Below are 22,958 nucleotides of genomic sequence, written 5' to 3'. Positions count from 1 at the left end.
TTCCCCCCTTCTCTCCCTTTCCTCTCCATTCTCCCTTTCCTCTCCCTTCTCTCCCTTTCCCCCTTTTCTCTCTTTTCTCCCTCTGCATTCCCCCTTCTCTCCCTCTCTCCCTTTCCTCTCCATTCTCCCTTTTCTCCCTTTTCTCCCTCCCTTCTCTCCCTTCTCTCTCCTCTCCCTTTCCTCTCCCTCTCTCCCTTTCCTCCTTCTCTCCCTTTCCTCCCTCTCTCCCTTTCCCCGCTCTCTCCCTTTCCCCGCTCTCTCCCTTCCCTCTCCATCCTCCCTTTCCTCCCTCTCTCCCTTTCCTCCCTCTCTCCCTTTCCTCCCTCTCTCCCTTTCCCCCCTCTCTCCCTTTCCGCGCTCTCTCCCTTTCCTCCCTCTCTCCCTTTCCTCCCTCTCTCCCTTTCCTCCTTCTCTCCCTTTCCTCCCTCTCTCCCTTTCCCCGCTCTCTCCCGTTCCCCACTCTCTCCCTTTCCTCCCTCTCTCCCTTTCCCCGCTCTCTCCCGTTCCCCGCTCTCTCCCTTTCCTCCTTCTCTCCCTTTCCTCCCTTCTCTCCCTTTCCCCGCTCTCTCCCTTTCCTCTCCATCCTCCCTTTCCTCCCTCTCTCCCTTTCCTCCCTCTCTCCCTTTCCCCCTTCTCTCCCTTTCCTCTCCCTCTCTCCCTTTCCTCCCTCTCTCCCGTTCCCCCTCTCTCCCTTTCCCCGCTCTCTCCCGTTCCCCGCTCTCTCCCTTTCCCCGCTCTCTCCCTTTCCTCCCTCTCTCCCTTTCCTCCCTCTCTCCCTTTCCTCCTTCTCTCCCTTTCCTCCCTCTCTCCCTTTCCCCGCTCTCTCCCGTTCCCCACTCTCTCCCTTTCCTCCCTCTCTCCCTTTCCCCGCTCTCTCCCGTTCCCCGCTCTCTCCCTTTCCTCCTTCTCTCCCTTTCCTCCCTTCTCTCCCTTTCCCCGCTCTCTCCCTTTCCTCTCCATCCTCCCTTTCCTCCCTCTCTCCCTTTCCTCCCTCTCTCCCTTTCCCCCTTCTCTCCCTTTCCTCTCCCTCTCTCCCTTTCCTCCCTCTCTCCCGTTCCCCCCTCTCTCCCTTTCCCCGCTCTCTCCCGTTCCCCGCTCTCTCCCTTTCCCCGCTCTCTCCCTTTCCTCCCTCTCTCCCGTTCCCCGCTCTCTCCCGTTCCCCGCTCTCTCCCGTTCCCCGCTCTCCGCCGCGGGGGCCGGGCCGTGCCAGGGGGCGGCTCCCGCCGGTACCGGCGCGGGGGGAGCGCGGCGCCCGCCCCGCCGGAGCCTGCGCGGGGCCGCGGCCGCGGCAGCTCCGCGATGCCGCCTCCGGAGCCCATGCCCGGCTACGGGGAGCTGCTCCGCCGGGGCTACGGCAGCCTGGCCGCGGCGGCGCGGAGCTGCGGGGACTGCGGCTGGCGGCTGGCGCTGCGCACCTGGGCCGAGAACGCGCACCTGGGCTGGGCGGAGGTGCTGCTCTGCGGGCTCTGCGCGCTGGGCTGGACCGCGCTGCGCCGCGCCTGCTCCCGCCGCCTCTTTCGGGTCAGTGCCGGGCTCCGGGCCGCGGGGGAACCGGGCTGGGGGCGCGGGGGGCGCGGGGGGCAGCGCCCGGCCCCGCCGCGGGGCTGCGGATGGCGGGGGGACGCGTCTGTGCGGGGAGGGATGCGCCCCGCTCGTGCTCCCCGAGATCCAGCCCGCAGCGCGGAGCATCCCGAGGGACCGGGAGAGCCCCGCCGCCTTCCGCCGCCTTCCGCCGCCTTCCGCCGCCTTCCGCCGCCTCCCCGGCGCTGCAGCCCCGCGGGGCTGAGCGGATTTTCTTCCAGGTTATTCCCAGGTTGTTCCGCGCCCTCCTCCGGCGCTGCATCCCCGAGGATGGAGCATCCCGGCGCACCGGGAGAGCCCCCCACCACCGCTCCGTTCCGCCCGGCCCATCCCCCCGGATCCATCCCCGCATCCCCTCCAGGCTGGGGTTATTTCTTCCCGGTTCTTCCCCGGTTATTCCCGTGCTGTTCCGTGCCTTTTACCGGGAGCTGCATCCTGTAGGATCTGAGCATCCCGGAGCACCGGGAGAGCCGCCCCTGCTCCATGTCGCCCTCCACGTTTCCATCCCTGCCCCCACAAGGCTGAGGCGTTTTTCTTCCCGGTTATTCCCGGGTTTTTCCTCCCGGTTATTCCCGGATTTTTCCTCCCGGTTACTCCCTGTTTTTTTCCGTGCTGCCATGCCTTTTCCAGGGGGCTGCATCCTGCGGGATTGAGCATCCCCGAGCTCCGGCAGAGCCCCCCTTGCTCCTTTTCCCCGTTGCTCCCCTCCATGTTTCCATCCCCGCATCCCCACCAGCCTGAAGGTGATTTCTTCCCGGTTATTCCCAGATTTTTTTGGTGCCTTTCAGGGGCTGCATCCCGAAGGATTTGAGCATCCCAGAGCCCCCCCCCAGCCCGCTCCTCCCCCGCTCCCGTTCCCATCCCCGCATCCCCGGAAGGTCACGGATTTTTCCTCCGCGCTCCTTCCCACCTCGTCCCTGGCCCGAGGGGACACGGCGGGGACACGGAGGGACACGGAGGGGACACGGAGGGGACACGGAGGGGACACGGAGGGGACACATTCCTGCGGTTTTTGGAGCAATCTCCGTCCCCGGCTCGGTGCTGCAGCGCGGGGATGCGGCGCTGCCGCCGCCCGGCCCCGCAGCCCCGGAGCGCTCCCGGTGCCGCCGCTGTCCCCGCCGGTCCCCGCCGTGTCCCGGGGCAGGAGGAGGCTCCCGGTGGCCGTGCGGCGGTGGCCGGCCCCTCCCGGTGCCGCCGCTCCGGTTCCTCCGGAGGCGCCGCCGCCGCCGCCCCGGCCTCTCCGCCTGGCTCCGGGGCAGAACCTTCGGCAGTCTGGAGCATTTTGGGCTCGGGGACAGCTTTTTGTCACCTCCCCGTGCCCGCAGGCCTGGAGGATGCCGGCCCGGGCCTCGCTCAGCTCCTGGCTGAGCTGGATGCTCAGGGAGCCGCTGCAGGGTGTCCCTAAAATGTCCCTGAAATCTCCCTAAAATGTCCCCAAAGTGTCCCTAAAATGTCCCCAAAGTGTCCCCAAAGTGTCCCTAAAATGTCCCCAAAGTGTCCCCAAAGTGTCCCTAAAATGCCCCTGAAGAGGCTCTCAGGGGGTCCCGACCTCGTGCGAGGTCCAGCCTGAGCCCTCCAGGGCTGAAAATGAGAAATCTGCAGGAATTTGTGCCAGGCTGGATTTTCCCCCCCCCATTCCCCCATTCCCTGTCTGTCCATGGTGCGTGGAAGGGGCTGAAAATGGGGAATTTGCCCCTGGCAGGTCCTGACAGCCCCTGGCAGGTCCTGGCAGGTCCTGGCAGGTCCTGGTAGCCCCTGGCAGGTCCTGGCAGCCCCTGGCAGTTCCTGGCAGGTCCTGGCAGGTCCTGGCAGCCCCTGGCAGGTCCTGGCAGTTCCTGGTGGCCCCTGGCAGCCCCTGGCAGGTCCTGGCAGCCCCTGGCAGGTCCTGGCAGTTCCTGGTGGCCCCTGGCAGTTCCTGGTGGCCCCTGGCAGGTCCTGGCAGCTCCTGGTAGGTCCTGGTAGCCCCTGGCAGCTCCTGGCAGCCCCTGGCAGGTCCTGGCAGTTCCTGGTGGCCCCTGGCAGTTCCTGGTGGCCCCTGGCAGGTCCTGGCAGCTCCTGGCAGGTCCTGGCAGCCCCGAGGCGCCGTTCCCGGGGGAAATGGGTCACTGCTGTAACTGCAGACGGGCCAGGGGGGCTGATGAGACGCTGAGCAGGGCTCGGGTGGCATCGGCTTTCCCCGGCAGCGGGCAGGGACAGCTCCGTCCTCCAGAGCCGCGTTGGGAAAATCGGGAAAATTCCCTGCTGGAATTGCGGTGGGGGAGGAGGGGAGCTGGGGATTTTCTGTGAGAGCTGGGTCTCACCAGGATGGGTCGAGGGGAGAGAAAAGAATTGTTGGAGCCCAGAGCTTCTCCCTGCTCAGGAACCTGAATCCTGACCTCGACTCGAACCCAAACTGAAATCCCAATCCTAACCTAAACCTCAAAGGATTCCCGGGATCCCCACAGGATTCCCGGGATCCCCACAGAATTCCCGAGCTCCTGACAGGATTCCCAATCTCCCCACAGAATTCCCAATCTCCTGACAGAATTCCCAATCTCCCCACAGAATTCCCAGTCTCCCCACAGAATTCCCAGTCTCCCCACAGAATTCCCAGTGCTCCTGACAGAATTCCCAGTCTCCCCACAGAATTCCCAATCTCCCCACAGAATTCCCAGTCTCCCCACAGAATTCCCAGTGTTCCTGACAGAATTCCCAATCTCCCCACAGAATTCCCAGTCTCCCCACAGAATTCCCAGTGTTCCTGACAGAATTCCCAATCTCCCCACAGAATTCCCAGTGCTCCTGACAGAATTCCCAGTGCTCCCCACACAGTTCCCAGTCTCCCCACACAATTCAATTCCCAGTCTCCCCACAGAATTCCCAGTCTCCCCACAGAATTCCCAGTCTCCCCACAGAATTCCCAGTGTTCCTGACAGAATTCCCAGTCTCCCCACAGAATTCCCAGTCTCCCCACAGAATTCCCAGTCTCCCCACACAATTCCCAATCTCCTGACAGAATTCCCAGTCTCCCCACAGGATTCCCACTCTCCCCACACAATTCCCAGTCTCCCCACAGAATTCCCAGTCTCCTGACCGAATTCCCAGCTCTCCCCTCCCCATCCCGCCCTGCCGGGGCCGCTGCCGGGATTTCCCCGCCCGGGCCGGGTCTGGCTCCGTTTTCCCTGCTCGGGGCTGGGTCGTGCGGAGCCGAGGCCGCAGCAAAGGCGCTTTATCCGCCCCGCCGCCCCGGGCAGGCGGCAGCGAGCGGAGCACGGAATTCCTGCTCCATCTTTTGCTGGGAAAATCGCTTTTTCTTTCCCCCGCCCCCGCTGGTGGAGCTGGGAAACGCCGTGCGCAGCTTGGCACGGTGCGGGGAAACTGAGGCACGGAGCTGGCTGGCTGCCGGCCTCGCAGCTCTGGGAATTTTTTTCCCGTTTTTTCCTTTTTGAGGCTGCCAGGGCAGCGCTGGGGGGGGAATCCTGGGTGGGGGAGTTGCTCCACGTGGGGCGGAATTCCCAAAAAATCTGCAGTGCCCGGGGCGGGTCGGGGGGCTCAGGGGGGCACAGGGGGGCACAGGGTGGGCACAGGGGGACACAGGGGGGCACAGGGTGGGCACAGGGGGGCACAGGGTGGGCACAGGGGGGCACAGGGGGACACAGGGTGGGCACAGGGGGGAACAGGGTGGGCACAGGGGGACACAGGGTGGGCACAGGGGGGAACAGGGTGGGCACAGGGTGGGCACAGGGGGGCACAGGGTGGGCACAGGGGGGAACAGGGTGGGCACAGGGGGGAACAGGGTGGGCACAGGGGGGAACAGGGTGGGCACAGGGGGGCACAGGGGGGAACAGGGGGGCACAGGGGGACACAGGGGGGAACAGGGGGACACAGGGGGACACAGGGTGGTCTCAGGGGGGCACAGGGGGGAACAGGGGGGAACAGGGTGGGCACAGGGGGACACAGGGGGACACAGGGGGGCACAGGGTGGGCACAGGGTGGTCTCAGGGGGACACAGGGTGGTCTCAGGGGGGCACAGGGGGGAACAGGGGACACAGGGTGGGCACAGGGGGGCACAGGGGGGAACAGGGTGGGCACAGGGTGGTCTCAGGGGGGCACAGGGTGGGCACAGGGGGACACAGGGGGACACAGGGGGGCACAGGGGGGAACAGGGGGGCACAGGGTGGGCACAGGGGGACACAGGGGGGAACAGGGTGGGCACAGGGGGACACAGGGGGGAACAGGGTGGGCACAGGGTGGGCACAGGGGGGCACAGGGGGAACAGGGTGGGCACAGGGGGGCACAGGGTGGGCACAGGGTGGGCACAGGGGGGCACAGGGTGGGCACAGGGGGGCACAGGGGGGAACAGGGTGGGCACAGGGGGACACAGGGGGGAACAGGGTGGGCACAGGGGGGCACAGGGGGGCACAGGGTGGGCACAGGGGGACACAGGGGGGCACAGGGGGGCACAGGGGGGGAACAGGGTGGTCTCAGGGGGGCACAGGGGCACCCCCAGCCCTGGGACGGGCTGGCAGCCTCCGAACTGTCCTGGCCCGTCCCTCGCGCTGGCACTGCCAGGGCCCGGGGATGCTCCGTGCCAGCCGCTCCTTTGTGTCCCCCGGGAACGTTCTGTGCCCGCAGCCGGGGCTGGCACCGGCCCCGGCCCCGCCGGGCTCCTTCCAGCAACCGAGCATCGCTGCGCCGTGCCCGTGGCAACGGCGGCGGGCGGCGGCAGGACAGCCCCGGTCCCCCGTGTGCCCCGTGTGCCCCGTGTCCCCCCGTGTCCCCCCGTGTCCCCCGTGTGCCCCGTGTCCCCGTGTGCCCCGTGTGCCCCGTGTCCCCTGTGTTCCCCCGTGTCCCCGTGTCCCCCCGTGTCCTCCGTGCCCCTCGTGTCCCCCGTGCCCCTCGTGTCCTCCGTGTCCCCCGTGTCCCCCGTGTGCCCCTTGCCCCCCCGTGTGCCCCGTGTGCCCCGTGTCCCCCGTGTCCCTGTGTCCCCCGTGTGCCCCGTGTCCCCCGTGTCCCCCCGTGCCCCCCATGTGCCCCGTGACCCCACAGACCCCACGGACCCCACAGACCCCACAGACCCCACGGACCCCACGGACCCCTGTGGGGCCTTGCACCCAAACCCTGTGGGGTGAGCGGGGATCTGAGTCTGAGCTCAGATCCCAAATCCACCCTGGGATAGGAGATCCCTGCCCCACAGACCCCACGGACCCCACGGACCCCACGGACCCCACGGACCCCACAGACCCCACGGACCCCACAGACCCCACGGACCCCACGGACCCCACGGACCCCACAGACCCCACGGACCCCACGGACCCCACGGACCCCATGGACCCCACGGACCCCACAGACCCCACGGACCCCACAGACCCCACAGACCCCACAGACCCCACAGACCCCTGTAGGGCCTTGCACCCAAACCCTGTGGGGTGAGCGGGGATCTGAGTCTGAGCTCAGATCCCAAATCCACCCTGGGATAGGAGATCCCTGCCCCACAGACCCCACAGACCCCACGGACCCCACAGACCCCACAGACCCCACAGACCCCACGGACCCCACAGACCCCACAGACCCCACAGACCCCACAGACCCCCCAGACCCCACAGACCCCACAGACCCCACAGACCCCACAGACCCCACAGACCCCACAGATCCCTGTGGTCCCTCCCACCCCAACCCCTGTGGGGTGAGCGGGGACCTGAGGATCCCAAATCCTCGTGCCCGTGTCCCTGCCATGTGGAGCTGATCTTTCTGTGCACTCTTTGCTCCCCTCCCTGCCCGCTCCCATTTTCCCCCTGGAAAAGGCCTCGGCAGCAGCTCCGTGCCCGGAACCCCGGAGCTTTTGGGATCGGAGCCCCTGGAAAAGGGGCCAAGGCCTGGGGACAGCTGGGGCCTTAATTTAGGAGCAGAAATGCTGAGCCGGGCAGGTCCAGTTACTCTGCGGGAGTTTTGTTTTCAGCCTGGCTCCTCCGGAGCTCCCGGGGCGGGATTTGGGAATTCTCGGTGCTCTGGATCCCCCAAACCCCCCCCGTGCCCCCCCGGCCTGGGCTGTGTCCAGGGGCTCCGGAGGGACCCTGGAGCTGTCACTGCCCTGATGGGAGCTGGGTCCGTTTATTCCCAAAAACCCGGGGTTGTGCCGTGCTGGATCAGTTTATTCCCAAAAACCCAGGGTTGTGCCATGCTGGATCAGTTTATTCCCAAAAACGCGGGATTGTGCTGTGCTGGGTCCATTTATTCCCAAAAACCCGGGGTTGTGCCATGCTGGATCAGTTTATTCCCAAAAACCCGGGGTTGTGCTGTGCTGGGTCCATTTATTCCCAAAAATCCAGGGTTGTGCCATGCTGGATCAGTTTATTCCCAAAAACCCGGGGTTGTGCCATGCTGGATCAGTTTATTCCCAAAAACCCGGGATTGTGCTGTGCTGGGTCCATTTATTCCCAAAAACCCGGGTTCTGCCGTGCTGGGTCCATTTATTCCCAAAAACCCGGGGTTGTGCCATGCTGGGTCTGTTTATTCCCAAAAACCTGAGGCTGTGCCATGCTGGATCAGTGGATGGATGGATGGAGGGATGGATCCATGGATGGACACAAGGATGGATGGATGACAGAGGGATCCATGGATGGATGATGGAAGGATGGATGGATGGATGAAGGATGGATCCATGGATGGATGAAGGATGGATCCATGGATGGATGGATGATGGATCCATGGATGGATGAAGGATGGATCCATGATGGATGGATCCATGGATGGATGGATGATGGATGGATGATGGATGGATGGATCCATGGATGGATGGATGATGGATCCATGGATGGATGGATGATGGATCCATGGATGGATGGATGGACGCATGGATGGATGGATGATGGATCCATGGATGGATGAAGGATGGATCCATGGATGGATGGATGATGGATCCATGGATGGATGAAGGATGGATCCATGGATGGATGGATGATGGATCCATGGATGGATGAAGGATGGATCCATGATGGATGGATCCATGGATGGATGGATGATGGATCCATGGATGGATGGATGGATCCATGGATGGATGGATGATGGATCCATGGATGGATGGATGATGGATGGATGATGGATGGATGGATCCATGGATGGATGATGGATCCATGGATGGATGGATGGATCCATGGATGGATGGATGATGGATCCATGGATGGATGGAGGATGGATCCATGGATGGATGGAGGATGGATCCATGGATGGATGGAGGATGGATCCATGGATGGATGGATGATGGATCCATGGATGATGGATGGATGATGGATGGATGATGGATCCATGGATGGATGGATGATGGATCCATGGATGGATGAAGGATGGATCCATGACGGATGGACCCATGGATCCCCGGGCTCGCTCCTCCCCCGGCTGAGGAGTTCCCCGTCCCCGCAGCCCTTCGGGGAGTGGTGCCAGCTGCAGCCCAGGGACGCTGCCAAGATGCCCGAGAGCGCCTGGAAGCTTCTCTTCTACTCCGTGTCCTGGTCCTACGGCGCCTACCTGCTCTTCTGCACCGACTACGCCTTCTTCCACGACCCGCCGTCCGCCTTCCGCGGTGAGGAACCCCGAAATTCCCCTTTGGTGCCCAAAATTCACCTGTTGTGCCCAGAATTCCCCTGTTGTGCCCCAAAATTCCCCTTTGGTGCCCAAAATTCCCGTTTTGTGCCCAGAATTCCCCTTCTGTGCCCAAAATTCCCCTGTTGTGCCCCAAAATTCCCCTTTTGTGCCCAAAATTCCCCTTTGGTGCCCAAAATTCCCCTGTTGTGCCCAAAATTCCCGTTTTATGCCCAAAATTCTCGTTTTCTGCTGCCCCAGACGCCCCGCAGGACGGGCACGGGGTCCGGGTGTTCCTTCCTCTCGGGCACCACCAGAGGGGCTGAGCAGGAAAAGCATAATAATAAATCATATCATATCATATCATATCATATCATATCAATCATATCATAATCATATAATACAATATAATACAATGTAATACAATGTAATGTAATGTAATGTAATGTAATACAATACAATACAATATGATACAATACAATACAATACAATATGATACAATACAATACGATACGATATAATACGATACAATATAATATAATATAATATAATATAATATAATATAATATAATATAATATAATATAATATAATATAATATAATATAATATAATACAATATAATATAATATAATAATATAATATAATATAATATAATATAATATAATATAATATAATATAATATAATATAATATAATATAACACAATACAATATAATACAATATAATACAACACAACACAATACAATACAATACAATATAATACAACACAATACAATACAATACAATACAATACAATACAATATAATATAATATAATACAACACAACACAATACAATACAATGCAATATAATATAATACAACACAATACAATACAATACAATACAATACAATACAATACAATACAATACAATACAATATAATATAATACAACACAACACAATACAATACAATACAATACAATATAATATAATATAATATAATATAATATAATATAATATAATACAACACAATACAACACAACACAACACAACACAACACAACTCAACACAACACAATTCAATACAAACACTAATAAAACAAGACCACTCCAGTAACAACCCAGCTAACCGCAGCACAGCCACCGAGAGCAGCGGGCCGGGCCCGCGGCACTGGAGGCAACGTCCCTTTCCCGTCTGGGCTGTGCCCGGCAGGCTGGCAGCGGGGCATGGCGGTGCCCGCCGACATCGCGCTGGCCTACCTGCTGCAGGGCAGCTTCTACGGGCACGCGCTCTACGCCACCGCCTACATGGACACCTGGCGCAAGGACTCGCTGGTCATGCTGCTGCACCACGTCGTGGCGCTCACCCTCATCGCCGCCTCCTACGCCTTCAGGTGCCCGAGCCGCGGGGGTCTGCGGGAGGAGCCGGGAATCCTGTGGGGATGCCCAGGAACCCTGTGGGGATCACCCAGGAATCTGTGGGAGGACCTGGGAATCCTGTGGGGATCACCCAGGAATCTGTGGGAGGACCCGGGAATCCTGTGGGGATCACCCAGGAATCTGCGGGAGGACCCGGGAATCCTGTGGGATCCGTGGGGAATCCTGCGGGGATGACCCAGGAATCTGCGGGAGGACCTGGGAATCCTGCGGGGATCCGTGGGGATCCTGCGGGGATCCCCAGGAATCCTGCAGGGATGACCCAGGAATCCTGTGGGGATCCTGTGGGGATGCCCAGGAATCCTGCGGGGATCACCCAGGAATCTGCGGGAGGACCCGGGAATCCTGCGGGATCCATGGGGAATCCTGCGGGGATCCCTGAGAATCCTGCCGGGATGACCCAGGAATCCTGCAGGGATCTGTGGGGATCCAGCGGGGATCCTGTGGGATCGTGTGGGGATACCCAGGAATCCTGTGGGGATGACCCGGGAATCCTGCGGGGATCCCTGGGAATCCTGCAGGATTCCATGGGGATCCAGCGGGGATCCTGTGGGATCGTGTGGGGATGCCCAGGAATCCTGTGGGGATGACCCAGGAATCCTGCGGGGATCCTGTGGGATCGTGTGGGGAAGCCCCAGGAATCCTGCGGGATCCTCTGGGGATGCCCTGGGAATCCTGCAGGGATCCTGTGCGAATCCTGCGGAATCATGTGGGGATCCTGTGGGAATCCTGCAGGAATTCCGCAGGATCCTGTGAGAATCCTGTGGGGATCCTGCGGGAATCTTGCGGGGATCCTGTGGGAATCCTGCGGGGATCCTGTGGGAATCCCATGGGAATTCTGTGGAATCCCCCGGGAATCCCCTGGGAATCCCCCGGGAATCTGGAGCGGGCTGCGGGGCCGGGATGGGGCTGGGAATGCCAGTCCCGGGGCCGGCATCGGCCTCCTCCCGCTCTGCTCCCTGCTTTTCCCTGCTTTTCCCTGCTTTTCCCACTTTTCCCCCTTTTCCCCCGTTTTCTCCTGCTTTCCCCCTTTTTTCCCTGCTTTTCCCCCTTTCCCCCCATTTTCTCCTGCTTTCCCCCTTTTTTCCCTGCTTTCCCCTTTTGTTCCCTGCTTTCCCCCCATTTCCCTGTTTTTCCCCATTTCCCCATGGTTTCCTCCATTCCCTGTGGTGTGTCCCCATTTTCCCCGTGGTTTTTCCCCATTCCCCGTGTTTTTTCCCATTTTTTCCCCCATTTTCCCCCATTTCCCCCCAGGTACCACAACGTGGGCATCCTGGTGCTGTTCCTGCACGACGTCAATGACGTGCAGCTGGAGTTCACCAAGCTCAACGTCTACTTCAAGCACCGCGCCGGCGTCTACCACCGGCTCAACGACGTCGTCTCCAACATCGGCTGCCTGGCCTTCAGCGTCAGCTGGTGGGTCGGGGTCCCTGATCCCAAATCTGACATTCCCTGGTGGGTCGGGGTCCCTGATCCCAAACCCGACCTTCCCTGGTGGGTCAGGGTCCCTGATCCCAAACCCGACCTTCCCTGGTGGGTCGGGGTCCCTGATCCCAAACCCGACCTTCCCTGGTGTCCCCTGATCCCAAATCCGACCTTCCCTGGTGGGTCAGGGTCCCTGATCCCAAATCTGACTTTCCCTGGTGTCCCCTGATCCCAAATCCAACCTTCCCTGGTGGGTCAGGGTCCCTGATCCCAAATCTGACTTTCCCTGGTGTCCCCTGATCCCAAATCCGACCTTCCCTGGTGGGTCGGGGTCCCTGATCCCAAATCTGACTTTCCCTGGTGGGTCTAGGTCCCCATCCCAGTCCCAACCTTCTTCCCCTCTGGATCTGTGTCCCGCTCCCACTCCTGATCCCACTCCTGACCCTCCCTGGAGGATTTTTGTCCCAGATCACAATCCCCTCTCTCCTCCCGGTTTTTGGGGGATTTTTGGCTCCCCACAGAGCCGGAATCCCTCTGTAGTGCCCGGTGAGAGTGGCTGCGAAATTCCTGCTGGGACCAATGAGAAATTCCTGCTGGGACAAAGGAGAAATTCCTGCTGGGACAAACCAGCCCGGGCAGGGCAGGGGGAGGGGGAGGAGGAGGAGGAGGAGGAGGAGGAGGAGGAGGAGGAGGAGGAGGCCCCGCCCCAGATTCCAGCTGCTCCTGGGGCCTGGAGGAGGAAAACATGGATGGATGGATGGATGGATGGATGGATGGATGGATCCATGGATGGACACAGGGATGGATCTATGGATGATGGACAGATGGATCCACGGATGGATCCATGGATGGATGGATGGATCCATGGATGAATGGATGGATCCATGGATGGATGGATGGATCCATGGATGGATGGATGGATCCATGGATGGATGGATCCATGGATGGATGGATCCATGGATGGATGGATCCATGGATGGATGGATGGATCCATGGATGGATGGATCTATGGATGGATGGATCCATGGATGGATGGATCTATGGATGGATGGATGGGCTGTGCCGGCTCTGTCCCTGCCGGGCCACGCTGACCCCGCGCTGACCCCGCGCTGACCCCACGCTGACCCCGCGCTGACCCCGCGCTGACCCCGCGCTGACCCCGCGCTGACCCCGTCCTCGCAGGTTCTGGTTCCGTCTCTACTGGTTCCCCCTCAAGGTGCTCTACGCCACCTGCCACTCCAGCCTCCAGGCTGTCCCCAACATCCCCTTCTACTTCTTCTTCAACGCCCTGCTGCTCGTGCTCACGCTGATGAACATCTACTGGTTCCTGGTGGGTGTCCCGGCCTCGCAGCGAGCTGCCCGCCCGGCTGGGACAGCGGGGACACGGCCCCTCCTGGGCCAGCCCTGTCCTGCTGCTGGGATCGCGGGGACCCAGGAGACTTTGGGGGATCCGGAGGGGTCCCTTGGGAATTCGGAGTGTCTGACACCCCGGGATCCACCGCGGGGGTGAAAACAGGGCTGGGATTGGAGAGAGGTGGGAACGTCCTGGGAATGCTCCTGCGTCCCAGGATGGGGATTGGAGAGAGGTGGGAACATCCCAGGAATGTTCCTGCATCCCGGGATGGGGATTGGAGAGAGGTGGGAACATCCCGGGAATGTTCCTGCATCCCGGGATGGGGATTGGAGAGAGGTGGGAACGTCCTGGGAATGCTCCTGCATCCCGGGATGGGGATTGGAGAGAGGTGGGAATGTCCCGGGAATGCTCCTGCATCCCGGGATGGGGATTGGAGAGAGGTGGGAATGTCCTGGACTGCTCCTGCATCCCGGGCTGGGATTGCAGAGAGGTGGGAACGTCCTGGGAATGCTCCTGCATCCCGGGATGGGGATTCCAGGGAGGTGTGAACATCTCGGGAATGCTCCTGCATCCCAGGATGGGGATTCCAGGGAGGTGTGAATGTCCCGGGAATGTTCCTGCATCGCAGGATGGGGATTCCAGGGAGGTGTGAACATCCCAGGAATGCTCCTGCATCCCAGGATGGGGATTGGAGAGAGGTGGGAATGTCCTGGACTGCTCCTGCATCCCAAGATGGGGATTGGAGAGAGGTGGGAACATCCCGGGAATGTTCCTGCATCCCAGGATGGGGATTGGAGAGAGGTGAACGTCCTGGGAATGTTCCTGTGTCCCAGGATGGGGATTCGAGGGAGGTGTGAACATCCCAGGAATGCTCCTGCATCCCAGGATGGGGATTCCAGGGAGGTGGGAATGTCCCGGGAATGTTCCTGTGTCCCAGGATGGGGATTCGAGGGAGGTGTGAACATCCCAGGAATGCTCCTGCATCCCAGGATGGGGATTCCAGGGAGGTGTGAACATCCCGGGAATGTTCCTGTGTCCCAGGATGGGGATTCCAGGGAGGTGTGAACATCCCAGGAATGCTCCTGCATCCCAGGATGGGGATTCCAGGGAGGTGTGAACATCCCGGGAATGTTCTGCCCCGGGCTGTGGGTGCGGGGCAGAGCAGGGCAGGGAGCTGCTGACTCCATCATCCCCGGGATGAACCCTGCCGGGAATTCTGCTCCGAGTCACCGGCCCAATCCCGGGGCTGTGGCCATCCCGGGGGGAGCTGCCCTGCCCGAAATGGGCTGGGGGCAGCAGGGGAAGCCCCCCGGGCTCGGGCCGTGCCTGAGGGTCTCTGTGCCCTGTCCCCCAGTACATCGTGCTGTTCGTGGCCAAGGTGCTGCTGGGGCAGATGCAGGAGGTGAACGACGTCCGCGAGTACGACGTGGAGGAGAGCAGGAAATCCGGGAAGGAGGCCGGGATCCCACTGCCCCAGGCTCTGAAGGAAGGGTACGGGCGATTCCAGACTGCCTTGGGTGGCAAAACCCTAAAGCACATCCAGTTCCACCCCTGGGACACTTCCCACCATCCCAAGGTCTGGCCGGGGACACTTCCAGGGATGCAGGGGCAGCTCTGGGAATTCCATCCCATTCCCTCCCAGCCAGGCATCCCTTCCCAGTATCCCACCCAAATCTCCTTTTTCCCAGTTTAAATCCATTCCCTGGGTCCTGTCCCTCCCTGCCTTGTCCCCAGTCCCTCCCCAGCTCTCCTGGAGCCCCTTCAGGCTCTGGAAGCTCCAAGCTCTCCCTGGGCTTTTCCCCGTGGGAGCACCTGGTGCTGGCCCCATCAGACTGCCCAAATCTGGGGGTGCAGGGGAATTGGGGGGGGGGATCTGCCGTGCTGACCACGGGCTCTGCTCCTCCCCAGGCTGCACCTCAGGAACGGCCTCGTCAAGGACAAGAGGTTGTGAGGGCGGCGTGGCCACGGCTGCCAGGACCTGGCCCTGCCAGGACCCTGCCCTGGGACCCTGCCAAGGACAGGCCCGAGGAGAACCTCCCCGCTGAGCCCCTGCTGCCCAGTGCCAGGACGGGGCCCCTCGGGGCTGGGCCGTGCCCTGGCACCGTCCCCTGGGGCTGGGGGCTCCCCGGGGCCCAGTTTGGCTGTGCCAGCCCAGGGAGGGGCTGGGGCTGGCTCTGTGTCCCCGGTGTTGCTCCACGTTCTCAGCCCCCTGGACCCCCGTCCGAGCCTCCCCCAGCTGTTCCTGCAGGCTCCAGCTCCAAACTGGGCAGGGGGAGCTCCAGCTGTGCTCCAGCTGCCACCCGGGGCACCAGAGGTGACCTTGGAGGAGTCACTGTCACCTGCCTGGAAATCCACCTCAGGAGCTCCAGCCCAGCCCTTGGAGGAGGCCCAGGAGGTTGGAAAAGCTTGGAAAGCCCCGTGTAGGTCTTGGAGTGGCTTCAAAAGGGTCCTGCAGGTCCCTGCTGGGGGATTCCCCCCAGGACTGTCCCCTTGCCGAAGGAAGAACTGAGAATTCCTGCTCCCAGGGCTGGGTTTTTGGGAAGAACAGAGAATTCCTGCTCCCAGGGCTGGGTTTTTAGGAACAACTGAGAATTCCTGCTCCCAGGGCTGGGTTTTTGGGGAGAACAGAGAATTCCTGCTCCCAGGGCTGGGTTTCCAGGCAGCTCCAGCCCTGCAGGTTGCAGGTCCTGTCCTGGGCAGCTCTGTGGGGTTGGGTCCCTCGCTGTCCCCTCGCTGTCCCCTCGCTGTCCCCTCGCTGTCCCCCCAGGCCAGGACCCACAGCTCCCTCCCGAGCAGCTGCAGGGAGATCCAGGGTGTCAATTCCAGGTGTGGGAATTTGTGGGATTTATTCCATGTTTGGTCTGGAGGTGATTTCCCTCCAGACTTGTTGTGTCTGAGCCAGGGACAGACCCTGAGTGGGGCTGCTGGGAGTGTCCCCAAGCTGTGGCAGGACCTTGTCCCTCCCTGGTGACTTCCAGGGTGTCAGAGGAGCATCCCAGGGCTGGAATCCCTCGGTTTTCAGCGGGGTCTGATCCCCCAGGATGGGCCGGAGCAGAGCTGGGCTGACCTTGGGGGTTAAAACTGAATTTTCCAGCGCTGGCATTGCGCTGGGTGGCTCCGGCTGTTTTTGGGGGCTGTGACACCAAGCTGGTGGTGTCAGCTCTGCTGTGATGGCCAGGAAGGGACTGGGGCACCTGGGGGTGCCTGGCTGGGGCAGGACCCGGCGCTGGGTGTGGACTGGTGGTTTTGGGGGTCAGTGGTTTTTTGGGGCCGATGGTTTTTGGGGCCGTGTGAAGCAGGACTTTGATGGTTTGATGCGCTGGATGTTGACGGCTTTAAGAGAGAAGGGCTGGACGCCGTGATTGAGTTAAAAAAGGGAATTTTTTTGGGAGGAAGAGCCGGCTGCGGGTGTGCCCCCGGCTCCGGGCAGGGCTTTGGGCAGCAGCGCTGGATTTCCACCCCCACCCCTGACCCACGGAGCGTGCTGGAGCCCGAGCGGGCGCTCCGGAGGTGCGGGAGCGCCGGCGGAGCCGCTGAAAGGGTTAAGGGGTGCGGGAGCCGCAGGGATCCATGCCAGCCTCTGGCCGGAGCCGGAACCCCGCGGCGCTGATTGAGCTCGGAGCCCATCAAAGGCTCTTTGTGCTCTTTGTGCGGCCGAGCAGAGCGGCGATGTGGCTCCTCCGCAGCCTCGCCTGGGCTCTCCTGAGCCCCGTGCTGGCGGCCGCGCCCGGCCCGCAGGAGCGCATCCTGCTCCGCTCGCTGGGGCTGAGCGCCAAGCCCAGCCCCAGCAGCCCCGGCCCGGTGCCGCCCGTGCTCTGGAGGATCTTCCACAAGAGGAGGACGCTGGCCCGGCCGGGCGAGCCGCAGTCCTGCCGGGTGGAGGAGTTCCATGTCCCCGGCGACATCGTGCGCGTCTTCGCTGACCGAGGTACAGGCACGGGTCGAGCTCGGCTCCGCTCCTTCCTGCCCGCTGTCCCGAGGCCGGAGCCGGGTTCCAGGAGAAATCCCTGCTGGGTGGAATCCCTCCGGCTGCTGGAGGTGGCGATTCGTGGGTTTGGAACCCCGAGGGCGGCAGCTGTGCCAGGCTCTGTCCTGGAGCCCCCGAAATCCCTCCCGAGGTGCTGGTTTGATCCCAGTCCTGATCCCGGTGCTGATCCCAGTCCTGGTCCCAGTCCTGGTCCTGGTCCTTATCCCAGTCCTGATCCCGGTCCTGATCCCAGTCCTATCCCAGTCCTGATCCCGGTGCTGATCCCAGTCCTGGTCCCAGTCCTGGTCCCGGTCCTTATCCCAGTCCTGATCCCAGTCCTATCCCAGTCCTGGTCCCGGTCCTGGTCCCAGTCCTGGTCCCGGTCCTTATCCCAGTCCTGGTCCCAGTCCTGATCCCAGTCCTGGTCCCAGTCCTGATCCCAGTCCTGATCCCAGTCCTGATCCCGGTCCTTATCCCAGTCCTGGTCCCGGTCCTGATCCCAGTCCTGATCCCAGTCCTGTTCCCGGTCCTTATCCCAGTCCTGATCCCAGTCCTATCCCAGTCCCGTTCCCGGTCCTGATCCCAGTCCTGATCCCAGTCCTGTTCCCGGTCCTTATCCCAGTCCTGATCCCAGTCCTGGTCCCGGTCCTGATCCCAGTCCTGGTCCCAGTCCTATCCCAGTGCTGATCCCAGTCCTGGTCCCAGTCCTATCCCAGTCCTGGTCCTGGTCCTGGTCCTGGTCCCAGGCTTTGGGGTCCGCGCTGGTGGAGGTGAGTGGGAATGTGGGTGCAGGAACGGGACCAGCAGCAGCTCGGGCAGGGATGGGATGCTCGACCCCCGGGCTGTGTCCCCCCCTCCTCATTGTCCCAGCGCCTCTGGCTGACCCCACGGCACATCTGGCTGACCCCGCGGCACATCTGGCTGACCCCGCGGCACATCTGGCTGCTCTGAGCCGTTCTCAGTCCCCTGGGGACTGTTTGATTGGCGTCCCTGAGGGCTCGGGGCACCTCAGGGCTCTTTTCTCTCGTGGTTCCAGTTTGGCTCGGGCTGGCTAAACCAGGCAGATCCCCGAATTCGCCGCTGCTCGCCCTCTTTTCCCTGATCCTGCTCAGCCCCAGCCCAACCCTGGAGCTGATCCTGCTGAGCCCCAGGGATCCCCCAGCCCTGGAGCTGATCCTGCTCAGCCCGAGGATCCTCCAGCCCAGCCCTGGAGCTGATCCTTTTCAACCCCAAGGATCCCCCAGGCCTGGAGCTGATCCTGCTCAGCCCAAGGTTCCCCCAGGCCTGGAGCTGATCCTTGTCAACCCCAAGGTTCCCCCAGGCCTGGAGCTGATCCTGCTCAGCCCCAAGGTTCCCCCAGCTCTGGAGCTGATCCTTTTCAACCCCAAGGATCCCCCAGCCCTGGAGCTGATCCTGCTCAGCCCAAGAGTTCCCCCAGCCCTGGAGCTGATCCTGCTGAGCCCCAAGGATCCCCCAGCCCTGGAGCTGATCCTGCTCAGCCCCAAGGTTCCCCCAGCTCTGGAGCTGATCCTTTTCAACCTCAAGGATCCCCCAGCCCTGGAGCTGATCCTGCTCACCCCAGGTGTTCCCCCAGCCCTGGAGCTGATCCTGCTCAGCCCGAGGGCTCCCCCAGCCCATGCCTGGAGCTGATGCTGCCCATCCCGAGCGTTCAGCCGCCCCCACCCCTGTTTCTCCTTCTTTGCCAGGCCGCTTCCTCCCCGAGGGGCAGCCCCCGGGGCGGCTGTGTCTGCGGAAGCTCCTGTTCTTCAACCTCTCCGCGCTCGAGGAGGGCGAGCGCCTGACCATGGCGCAGCTGGAGCTCCGGTTCCACCACAACTCCTACCAGCCGGCCAGCCCGGGGCAGGTTTTGGAGCTCCGGCTGTACCGGGCGTCCCCCGGGGGGCTGCCCCGGCCCGGCCGGAGCCCGCTGGTGGAGCGCTCCTTCGTCCAGCTGCGCAAATCCCTGCCGCTGGACCTGAGCGCGGCGCTGAAGGACGGCGCGGCGCCGGGCAGCAATTTGGCTCTGGTGCTGGAGATCTCGGCCGGAGGGGACGGCGGGACCCCGCGGAGCCCCTGCGGCAGCAGCGACGCCTTCGCGGCCACCTCGCTGCTGCTGGTGACGCTGGGCCCGCGGTGCCGGGCTGCCCGCGGCAGGAGGAGCCCCCCGAGCCCCCCGCTGACCCCCAGCCCGCTGTGCAAGCCCCGCCGGCTCTACATCAGCTTCAGCGACGTGGGCTGGGAGAACTGGATCATCGCCCCCCAGGGCTACCTGGCCAACTACTGCGGCGGGGACTGTCCCTTCCCGCTGGCGGCCGAGCTCAACAGCACCAACCACGCCGTGCTGCAGACCATGGTGCACTCGCTGGACCCGCAGGGCACCCCCCAGCCCTGCTGCGTGCCCGTCCGCCTCTCCCCCATCTCCATCCTCTACTACGACAACAGCGACAACGTGGTGCTGCGCCACTACGAGGACATGGTGGTGGACGAGTGCGGCTGCAGGTAGCGGGATGGTGCGGGCAGACCCCGCGCTGCGGAATCCCCGCTGTGTTTCGGGGCGTTCCGGGGCGTTCCGGGGCTCCCCTCCGTGCCGGCGGTACTGGCGGGGCCGGTGTAGGATGAGCCGGGACGGGGCTGCGGGGTTGTGACCGAGCCCGGCGCTGGGTCCCCTCTGCGCGGGGGATGCTGGCGCCGGGCTCCGAATCCCGCATTTCCCCCCTTGCTCGCGGCTTTTGGGGGGTTTGGGCTGAATTCTGGGGATTTCTCAGGGTGTAAATGAGTTTTCTGGGTGAATCGGGGCCGGGGGTTCCTTGGGGTGTGATCCAGGGTGACCAAACCCCATCAGAGCCGGGCGGGAGCTTTGTGCTTTGTGCTGCTTTCGGGGTGATGGGGTGGTTTGGGGACGGGGCTTGTGTTGGGTGGCCAAATGCAGTGGGGGTTTTGCCTAAGAAAATGAAGGTTTTCCCTAAAAATTTGGAGGTTTTCCCAAAAAAAATGGAGGTTTTGCCTTAAAAACTGGAGATTTTGCCTAAAAAATTGGAAATTTCACCTAAGAAACCCGCAGGGAGCCTTGTGCCAATGCGGGATCCTGCAGGGAATGTGGCTGAGGGAATTCGGGGGGGTTGCTGGGGTCAGTGGCTGTGAGTCAGTATTAATTAATTAATAATTAATTAATTTACCTCATTTGCAAATCGATGAGCCCAGGCTGTCCCCGAGTGCCGGGTGGCAGCCGAGCCTCAGGCAGGGGCAGAGCTCCGCACACTTTTGACTTTTTCGGGTTGTTTTGGGTTGATTTGTTGGGTTTTGTGCCGGCTGGCAGCCCCAGGCTCTCCGTGCTGTCACTGAGGGGCAGCAGGGACCCAAATTTGGGGCATTTCCCTCTCCTCTGCCTCTTCCAGCTGCTGAGCTGTCCCCGAGCGTGTAAAACCGAGTGTGAAAACCACCAGAGCGACAATTCCCTGCCCCTTTGGGGATTTTGGGACAACTGAGAAGGAACCCGAGTTAGACTTGAATTTTTTCTCTTTATTTTTGAACTGTGAAGCCGTAGTGCAGCTTTGGGGGTTTTTTTTGCTGTTTTCTCTTTGAGCTCTGATGGTTTTCCCACCTCCTCCCCCCAGGGGAAGCACTGAGGGTTTAACCACCTTGGAATAGTGTATTTTTTGTTTTGTTTTGTTTTGTTTTAATACCCAAAATGTGGAGCTGAAGAGCCAGCCTGGAGCAGCTTTAGCTGGATTCCCATTCCCAAATCCAGGTGTTTCCCACCCAGCCCTGCTCCCTTTCAGTGTTTAAAGGGCTCAACTCCAGCCAGCAGGAGCCACTGGATTCTGATTTTAGATGGGCACAGGAGGAAAAGCTTCGAGGATTCCTGGGTTTGTGGCCACGCAGGTGGGGGAGAGGCAGGACAGGCTCTCACTGGGACCCCGGGTGAGTTTGTGCCCAGGGTGGTGCCAAGGCCAGCCCACAGCCCCAGCCTGAGCCTGGCAGGCAAAGCCGTGTTGGTGTTTGCTCCCAGCCCAGGAGCCCTTCCCAGTCCTCCCAGTCCTCCCAGTTGAGTCGCTCACCCCCTCTGCTATGCACACCCCCACTTTTGTACTAGTCTTGTGTTTAAAAAAAGTAATAAACTTGAAGTTTATACAATCAGACTAAAGCTTTAATGAACGTTGCATGGTTTCCTCATTGAAACTTAGGGGCCACCTTGAATGCAAGAGCTGTTTATTCTTTTTTTTTTTTTTTTTTTAATCGATGACAAACAGGTTTTAAAACAAAACTGAGACAAAAAAAAAAGTAATTAATTAAAAAAAAAAGTTTAACACCGTGCTAGCACTGATGTCTGGATTTGTAAAACTCAAAAGAGTTTGAACTGCTACAAAGGAAAAAACCAGCACGAAGCAGAGGCAAGCATTCCCAGCAGTGAAATAAAGGGTGAGGGGAGAGGAGGGGGTACATTACTCATGGATAGCTTTGCACAGAGGGGTTCAGCTTAAACCTACCCGAAAAGTCTACGCCACTACGCAGCCTACCAAGGAAAAAAATTAAAAAGCCCTTCGGCAATGTTAATAAATAAAACAAGTCCATCTCACGAGGAAGGAAGGTGGCCTGTGTCTCCATTCTTTCACTGTTTTGAAGTCTAAACTCTGGAGGCTTTGGATGAGAAAAGAATGGGTTTTGTGAGTTGAGTTTTTTGTGGTTTTTGCAGTTTCTGCAGCTCCCCCCCGGGGCTGGGGCTGTTCCACACCAGGGCTGCTCTGGGGGCAAATCCAGCAACTCCAGGCAGGGATCTCCAGGAAGGACAGGAATGAAAGGTTCCCCCTCCCCGGCTACAAAACGGGGTTGGAGCTGTTTGAGTACATTCAGATGAGAGGTATTTTGAGTTTTCCCCCCAAAAAGAAAAGGACTACAAACACTCAGAGCCCTTTGAGTGTAAAGCTTAACTCCAGCCTGAGGAACACCCAGGCCTGGCTCCATCTCTGCTGCTGCTGGCCAATTGGGAGGTAGAGGTTATTCTAATTCAGGATCTGCTAAGAACGGGGCTGGAGGAATCAATTCTCTCTCTGCGCTGTCCCTAAAAAAAGGTTTTGACAGAAATGAAAAGCTCCCAAATGTCCCCTGTGAGTATTTCAGACATGGCCACAACTCAGAGCATGGATGGCTTCTCCTCGTGGGCTCTTCCCAGCCCTGATCCCCAGCTGGGCTGGAAACTCTGCTTCCGCAAAGCAAAGCTCGTTCTGACTTCTTCCCCCTGCAAACTTGGCTTCACACCTCACTCTGTCCCTCTCCTGCCTTCACCACCCAGGAAGCCACCCCAAAGCCTGACCCGTTGTCCCAAATTAAACCCAGCTCTGTCTCTCAGAGGCCACCACCTTCCACCACCTGCCTGCTTTGTCCGTTTGTCCCTCCTGCTCCTGCAGCGGCGTGGAGTCTTTACTTTCCATCCAAAATAATCCCCAATTTCCACTACTCCTGCCCCACACCCGTGGGGACCAAAGCAGGCCTGGCTGCACCTTCCCTCCAGGGCCGAAGGGCACAGGAACCCGTCCCCTTTCAAGCATAAAGTTCATCGTACAGAAAGGCTGTTTTTCACAGAGTAGAGTCCAGACAGTTGCCAATTAAAGCATACAGAAAACACTTTGAAACCCTCCTGCTCGAGCACGCAGGCTCCTCTCA

The 22,958-nt window shown here is 60.7% G+C and overlaps 2 protein-coding genes across 3 annotated transcripts; both read left to right on the top strand.

Moving 5' to 3' along the window:
- The first annotated feature begins 1,275 nt into the window (after positions 1 to 1,275).
- CERS1 (ceramide synthase 1) lies at positions 1,276 to 15,849 on the top strand. 2 transcript variants are annotated; one of them, XM_077788869.1, is made up of 7 exons: positions 1,276 to 1,521; positions 8,980 to 9,139; positions 10,328 to 10,508; positions 11,806 to 11,967; positions 13,159 to 13,306; positions 14,709 to 14,821; positions 15,239 to 15,849. In XM_077788869.1, the coding sequence occupies exons 1-7, from the start codon at positions 1,300 to 1,302 to the stop codon at positions 15,279 to 15,281; spliced, it is 1,029 nt and encodes a 342-aa protein (XP_077644995.1). In that variant the 5' UTR covers positions 1,276 to 1,299; the 3' UTR covers positions 15,282 to 15,849. The 2 variants fall into 2 exon arrangements, with proteins under 2 accessions (XP_077644995.1, XP_077644994.1); XM_077788868.1 differs by having other exon boundaries at positions 14,685 to 14,821.
- A 115-nt stretch (positions 15,850 to 15,964) lies between these two features.
- Positions 15,965 to 19,825, top strand: GDF1 (growth differentiation factor 1). Its single transcript, XM_021552549.3, has 2 exons — positions 15,965 to 17,258; positions 19,004 to 19,825. Exons 1-2 carry the CDS (start codon positions 16,901 to 16,903, stop codon positions 19,798 to 19,800), a joined length of 1,155 nt encoding a protein of 384 aa, XP_021408224.1. The 5' UTR covers positions 15,965 to 16,900; the 3' UTR covers positions 19,801 to 19,825.
- The last annotated feature ends 3,133 nt before the right edge of the window (positions 19,826 to 22,958 follow it).

The sequence above is a fragment of the Lonchura striata genome, chromosome 28 (assembly GCF_046129695.1).
Source record: "Lonchura striata isolate bLonStr1 chromosome 28, bLonStr1.mat, whole genome shotgun sequence".
NCBI lineage: Eukaryota > Metazoa > Chordata > Aves > Passeriformes > Estrildidae > Lonchura > Lonchura striata.
Note: the sequence above shows the minus strand (reverse complement) of the source record. Positions and strands in the feature narration are given on the sequence as shown.

What these genes read in the sequence shown, in the direction of transcription:
- CERS1 (XM_077788868.1), top strand. Translation starts at nt 1,300, where the DNA reads ATGCCGCCTCCGGAGCCCATGCCCGGCTACGGGGAGCTGCTCCGCCGG. An exon ending in CTGGCCTTCAGCGTCAGCTG is followed by an intron (nt 11,968 to 13,158) that starts GTGGGTCGGGGT and finishes CCGTCCTCGCAG; the next exon opens with GTTCTGGTTCCGTCTCTACT. An exon ending in CCCCAGGCTCTGAAGGAAGG is followed by an intron (nt 14,822 to 15,238) that starts GTACGGGCGATT and finishes GCTCCTCCCCAG; the next exon opens with GCTGCACCTCAGGAACGGCC.
- GDF1 (XM_021552549.3), top strand. Translation starts at nt 16,901, where the DNA reads ATGCCAGCCTCTGGCCGGAGCCGGAACCCCGCGGCGCTGATTGAGCTC. An exon ending in GCGCGTCTTCGCTGACCGAG is followed by an intron (nt 17,259 to 19,003) that starts GTACAGGCACGG and finishes CTTCTTTGCCAG; the next exon opens with GCCGCTTCCTCCCCGAGGGG.